This window comes from Sitophilus oryzae, unplaced genomic scaffold (genome assembly GCF_002938485.1).
Source record: "Sitophilus oryzae breed Bouriz unplaced genomic scaffold, Soryzae_2.0 scaffold_465_pilon_pilon, whole genome shotgun sequence".
Classification (NCBI taxonomy): domain Eukaryota; kingdom Metazoa; phylum Arthropoda; class Insecta; order Coleoptera; family Curculionidae; genus Sitophilus; species Sitophilus oryzae.
In genome coordinates, this window is record NW_022147046.1 from 5,453,697 (window position 1) to 5,460,691 (window position 6,995).

The following is a 6,995-nucleotide window of genomic DNA, read 5'->3' on the forward strand; positions in this document are numbered from 1 at the left end:
AATAGGAGCGGAGATAGCAAGCAACCCTGTCGCACTGCCCTTCTAACTTGTATGGGATTGGACATAGTATTGGACAATTTTATTTGCGCTGCTTGATTCCAGTATCTTCGTTCTTGCAATAAATATGATAAATTAAATAATCTCTAGTCTAGCCTTCACGAAGGGAAGTTTATTTTCGAATATTCATGGTTTATATAAAGGATGTATTTCTCAGAGAATTTCCCAACTGTGACGAAAAATCTTGATAACGGAAAATTTCAAAGTATGCGAGATGTTCGGCTTTTAGCAGTCGCCTCGTGTTAGATAAAGCCTTTGATATAGTGTTATTCGTTCAAAGACGTGCGACGCAAATGTCCATACAAGGACTATTTACAAGTCTATTCTCGTCATATTTTACTAAAGAAAATACAGAGGAAAGGTCGTTAATTAGGTTTATAGAAAAATGTCAGCCAAATTGTTTCTACGATCGCAAATTTTTCCTTCGCTGCAAAGACAAAAAGAAAAATAAACGTCTTATCTGTGGTATCTTATGTCCGTCGTGGCGAAATTAAATTATCAAAATTATTAATATTTTCAAGGAAGGTAGTTTTATTGTGTTTTTAAGCGCTGAAAGGTACTGAAGTCTGCTGTTGTCGCAGATGTCGGTGGAGATAATTTGACACGTTAGGCATAATAATAAAGATGTCTTCATTAACAGGAAAAAAGGATGCTAATTAAGAGATTAAATTATAACTACTTTAACAGAGCCCACATATGATACAACGTATTGTACGCAACACCGAATAGTGATAGTGGAAAGAGTAATGTTAATTATTTCATGCTTATTTGTAGGTATATTAAATTTGAAACAAAATATTATCTTTTTTTTTATTATTTTTTTCGACCGCGTTAAAAATGACCTCACCGTGTGAAATATCATTCATTTTGGATTATGGTGCTACAGATCAATAAAAGAGAGATTATTGTAATTTTTGAAGCCACTAGAATTTTTGACTGCAATTTTTGAAGCAACTAGAGTGAATATTAAAAATAAAGTCCTTAATAGAAGGTAAGCCCTTAAATGTGACTAACAAAATCAATGTCAAACCACTAGAAAAAAATATTTATTTGTAACAAATAAAGATTTTTTGATAGTGGTTTGACATTGATTTTGTTAGTGACATTTAACCCATTTTATCCCATTGGTGCATGAATGCACCAGCAACTTATGAAAATCAAATTTCGATTAAAATATTGTTTTGGAGCCTAGATTTTTCTACCCATTCGTTGATAATAGATTTTTGTTAATAAAAATACTTATTGAGGCTTTTCTTCTCCTCGGGTAATAAAAAATACAAACGTATAAAATGTGACAAAATAATCTGCAAAAACTATATAATGGAATTTTGAAAAATTTCCACATTTTAATAATTATTTCCATTTTTTTATTACTACTACTAATCTGTCATGATCTTCCGTTTTTATGATAAAAAGGATGATTTACCACAGTCTCTATAAAAACCTTAATTTTTCTCCAAAATATTAGTGGTGCATTCGCGCACCGCTGGTAATAAAAATAAACTAGAAGCCGAATTTTGCCGGTCTTGACAAGTTTTGACGAACGTGTGCACAGTCATAATAATCGAATAAATGCGTTATTATTAGTTTGTGTTTCGTGTTATATGCATGTAAGTTAGCTAAGATGCCTTATAAACGATTTTTGACGCAAAGACAATTAGAAGAGGAATTGGAAAGTGTTGTTTTTGAGCTGGAAAATGATAATAATGGTAAGAAATCACTTACTTACATCTATAGTTTATAATTCAATAAAAATTTTGTTTTTTATTATTAGTTGTACTGGATGCAGTTTATATACCTCCAGACACCGATGCTTTGACAGATGAAGAAGATATAGATGATGAGAATATATTGGCGGAAACGGCAAAGCCAAACGATATTGTCGGTACTTTCGAACTTCACATCCCTAGCTCTTCCAATTCTGTAGATGTCGATCAAAATGTACGAAAACAATACGATTGGGACTCTTCTGATGAAGAAACTTTAGAAACCAAAAAACGAAAAATTACTGCTTCAGTTTCCCGTAATACTGTTCTTGCACCGCAGTGGCTCAAAGGAGAAATAGAATATACACACTCTCCAATATCAACTGAACATCAAGACAAAGAAAACGTAGCTGTAGCTGTAGGTGGTAAGACACCTTTAGAAGTGTTCTTTTTATTTTTTGACGAAGAAGTGACAGACTTAGTTTTGAGATATTCACATAAATATGCTGCAGATAATAATAGACATGACTTCATAGTCTCTAAGGAAGAATTGTTAAATTTTATAGGAATAATGTATCTTTCCGGATATCACACTTTACCACAAACTTCAATGTACTGGTCCACTGAGGAAGACAAAGGTGTGGGCATAGTGAAAAATTGCATGAGTAGAAACAGGTTTTATAGTATAAAACGAAATTTGCATCTGTCTGACAATGAACAATTAGACAAAAATGATAAGTTCTCCAAAATAAGGCCTTTTGTGGACATAATCAATAGAAAAAACTTGCAATGGGGAATTTTCAATTTTCATTTATCAATTGATGAACAAATGGTGCCATATTTTGGAAGGCATTCTTGTAAAATGTTCATCAAAGGCAAGCCGGTACGTTTTGGCTTCAAGCTTTGGTGCCTATGTTCTTCTGACGGGTATTTATTTTATACAATGCCATATGCTGGGAATCAAAAAAAAATATATTCTGAGCTTGGACTAAGCGGTGACGTTGTAATGAGTTTGTTGTCTGTTATCCAAAAGCCCAGCAACCATGAAATTTTTTTCGACAATTTTTTCTCATCTTTTCGATTATTTTCTCACCTGAAAAACACTGGTTACTTTGCTACTGGAACTATCAGAGAAAATAGGACGAATAATTGCCCTCTAGAAAATAGTAAAAGTTTTTCGAAAAAAGAACGCGGCGCTTTTGATATGGCATATGATAAAGATTCGAAAGTTTCAGTTGTACGTTGGAATGATAACTCTTGCGTAACGCTTTGTAGTAACGTACATAATGTGCAACCTATAAATAAAGTCAAACGTTATAATAGAAAAGAAAAAAAAGATGTTTTTGTTCCACAGCCTAATGTAATCACACAATATAATAAATATATGGGAGGTGTGGATTTGCACGATAACGGAATAGCCAATTACAGAACCAGAATTTTGGGGAAAAAATGGTGGTGGCCTTTATTCTGTAATACTTTGGACAGTATTATGGTGAATGCTTGGAAGCTTTATAATGTTGCTAACAATAGTAAAATATCTCAAATCGATTTCAAATCATATGTTGCACTACGTCTAATGAAATCTACAAGAGTTGCTGCAGTTATTAGAAACATTCCACAATCTATTGACGAAATTCGCTTTGATAATCAAGGCCACACCATTGTTTTCCACGAAACTAAGGCTCGAAGGAGATGTAGAGTTTGCCATAATCATAGTATGTATATATGTCAAAAATGTAAGGTACATTTGCATGTTCCGTGCTTTGCTACGTATCACCAAAAGTAATAATCTTTGTTACCAGTGGTTCATACATGCACCAAATAAAAGTTGATAAATTAGTTGTTTTTGAGCGTTTTAGTGTTTTATTTTATACTTCTAAGTAGAATGTAAGATAATTCCGATGTGTTAAGTGTACTTTAGTAGGGTTTTTATCAGTTAGGAATATTTTTAGAAAAGTTTTATTTAGTTTTTTATACCAGTGGTTCGCCAACGCACCACTATTATTTTTTTTAAAAAATGAATTGGGAATTTTCCAAAACATGAAATTTGTCTTTTTATATGTATAATAATAAAAGTATTTAAAAAAAAATGTTTTTTTTTATATATTTCTATCCCCGGGAATAAATGGGTTAAGGGTTTGATCATGAGCCACCACTTTGAGGAAATGATCAAACTCTATAAGTTAAATACAAAAAGAAACGAAACATAATAACTGGAAATACATTCATTGTTCTTCAATTATCATAAATTTATGAGGTACATTAGACTTGCTACAGTTTGTCTTTAGCCCGTCGCGTCGGACGGTATTGTCAGTATGTAATAAGAATGCATAGAATAAGCTTCAGAAATTACAAGACAGGCCAATAAAGATCGTTCTAAAAGAAAGAAAATATACTTTCATTATTAGCAACAAGCATGCATCCTCCAGTTAGTATTACATGTAGTAAATTTATGCATTCTAATGAAAACCTACTCAAATATTAATTTTCTTTCTTCAACGAAAAAAAAAATAGTTTAGATTTAGGTTTTATACAACCTTTATTTAGTCATCCCTGGTTTTTTCCTTGTTTTGTTTTGCATTTTGATATTTTTATTTCGGTATTTCACTGTTCGGTTTTTATATGATTCAAAATAAAAAATATATAAATTGTAAAATTAGTAATTTTTTAATGGCCATAATGCGTTGTTTCAAAATCATCGAGCAACTAAATAATTTCCATAGATCCAGTGACGTACCGTGACTTTGAGACCAAAAACTGACAAATAATTTGTCAAAAAAATCATATTACAGCTATGTGTTTTATTTTGCATAAAAATGTTAACTAATAAGTTAGAATAATTATATTTCTTCCCTAACTAAGTAGTTTCATCGCTAAATTTAACTAAAGCTAAGTACAACACAAATCTTAAATACGTGGACTATTATAACAACAAATACATCGTAAAAGACTATTTTTGTAGCATTCTGAACGAGGATTCAAGTTAAACTTTTTAGAAAATAATTTAAAGGGAAAATGAACCTGCTCGCAGATGCTTGTTCCGAGTAAAATCCTAGAGCTCTATGATTTACTTTTATAAATTCTGGCACATGATGCAGAATTGCATGAATCTTTGGAGTTATCTTAATACCTAAGTTGAGTATTTCCAATCTAAATTGTTCGATGTCATGTTCAAAATGTTTGTTTAGTGCTTGACCAAAACAACTCGAAACTACTTGATTGAATGCAGAAAACACTGCAATATATTTATTTCCTAAAAAAAAGATGTTTAGGTTTTTGCTTCTAAAAACTTTGAATAGGATTTTTTACTGGGCGATATCGTCTTCAAAATATATACTTTCTTTAAAAGTTGTCTGGCGTTATTTCCGTTACATTTTCCATAATGATCTAGTTTCAATCCCGCTTTTTTTATCCATTCTGTTGCAACATTTGTATTCTCCAATTCAAGACTATCAAATAGTTTTCGAACCGCACCTAACAAAAGGTGAAGCTCAGGAGGGGGAATATACTTTAAGACAGGTGTTTCTTCGTCGCCAATGATTAAAGATATGTTTATACAGTTTTCTAAAAAATAATTGCCCTTTTTTATATGGTTCATTGAACAACAGTTTAAAAATATATTTCAAACAAAAACGCTTACTAAAATCTTTGGCTTTTGTTAGATTTCCTCCAGATTGTTGCCATACATTTGTATTTTCTGTAATACTTGTTATAGTTCTGAATGATCCTTTAATGTCCATTTCCTTTAGACATTTACATCACACCATGGGCAAGTGTGAGTGGATGAATTTGACTGAAGACCAAGGAGAATCATAATAAGCTTAAAGTCAGCGACAAAAGTATAGGAACAAATTCCACATATGGACTGCAGATCTAACGTCTCAAAGAGGCTTTTAATGTTAGTATAAGATTCAGACAACTCTGGTCCTAAGCCAATTATGAATAGTTTATTAATTCCAGCACTTTTATATTTCTTGAAATATTTGGGATCATTTTCAGGGAGCACATTCAGACAAACTTTAAGTGATCCACCTCCACTATCAATGCCAATTTTTAGATGAAAATCTTCAGGTAATTCTCTAATTTCCAAAATATATGATAGAAGATCGGATAAATCTGAGCAGTATACAAAAATTAATATTAACTGAATTAACATTGTTCCTTTAAATTATTTTCTAAAATGTTTAACTTGAATTCTAGTTCAGAATGCTACCAAAATAGTCTTTTACGATGTATTTGTTGTTATAATAGTCCACGTATTTAAGATTTGTGTTGTACTTAACTTTAGTTAAATTTAGCGATAAAACCACTTAGTTAGGGAAGAATTATAATTATTCTAACTTATTAGTTAACATTTTTATGCAAAATAAAACATATAGCTGTAATATGATTTTTTTGACAAATTATTGTTTCAGTTTTTGGTCTCAAAATTCAACGTCACGGTACGTCACTGGATCTATGGAAATGATTTTGTTGTTTTAGATGATTTTGAAAGAACGCATTATGGCCATTAAAAAATTACTAATTTTATAATTTATATATTTTTTATTTTGAATCTTATAAAAACCGAACAGTGATTTCAGAATATTGCAATAATGATATAATAGCTCTAAAGGCTCATGGCTTGATTGGTAGTCTTTCTCCATTTGTTTCTGTCTTTCGCCTTTCTTCTCCACCCATCCACTCTTGTCTTTGACAAGTCCTCTTCAACATCCTTTTTCCATCTGGTTCTCGGTCTACCCTCTCTTTCCACATATTTCACGTTTCATTGTCATACTAGCAGCTCTTGCTTCATTCTTTCAATGTGTCCCAGCCATCTCACTCTTTGTGCTCTTGCCACTCCCGTGATACTCTCTGCCCGATATAGTTATTTTAATTCTTCGATTGTTCTTCTGGTCCATATGTTGTCTATCTTCGTTCCTGCAAAAATCTTCCTCAGTATTTTTTTTCCCAAGTTTCTAGCCTCGAACTTTCCGTTGCATTGTCCACGTTTCACATGAATACAGCTCTATTGGTCATATCATTGTTTGGTATATTCTGATTTTTAAACTTCTAGAGATGTTCTTACTCTTAATAATTTTTTGTAGTGCACTAATACATCTATTTCCTGCCATTATTCTTATCACAATTTGATGAGTTACATTTGGTTTCCTTAGAAATACTAAAAAGTTACTTAAACTTGTTTCGTTTCCCTCCCTCAGAATCTATTTGTAGTCATTTTCCCTTCTCAAA

General features: G+C 31.7%; 1 protein-coding gene across 1 annotated transcript; it reads left to right on the forward strand.

Annotated features, from left to right (window-relative positions):
• Positions 1-1,681: 1,681 nt before the first annotated feature.
• Positions 1,682-3,278, forward strand: LOC115885914 (piggyBac transposable element-derived protein 3-like). Its single transcript, XM_030904943.1, has 3 exons — positions 1,682-1,766; positions 1,832-2,646; positions 3,249-3,278. The coding sequence occupies exons 1-3, from the start codon at positions 1,682-1,684 to the stop codon at positions 3,276-3,278; spliced, it is 930 nt and encodes a 309-aa protein (XP_030760803.1).
• Positions 3,279-6,995: the final 3,717 nt, after the last annotated feature.

What these genes read in the sequence shown, in the direction of transcription:
- LOC115885914 (XM_030904943.1), top strand. Translation starts at nt 1,682, where the DNA reads ATGCCTTATAAACGATTTTTGACGCAAAGACAATTAGAAGAGGAATTG. An exon ending in GCTGGAAAATGATAATAATG is followed by an intron (nt 1,767 to 1,831) that starts GTAAGAAATCAC and finishes TTTTATTATTAG; the next exon opens with TTGTACTGGATGCAGTTTAT. An exon ending in TGTTCATCAAAGGCAAGCCG is followed by an intron (nt 2,647 to 3,248) that starts GTACGTTTTGGC and finishes TACTTTGGACAG; the next exon opens with TATTATGGTGAATGCTTGGA.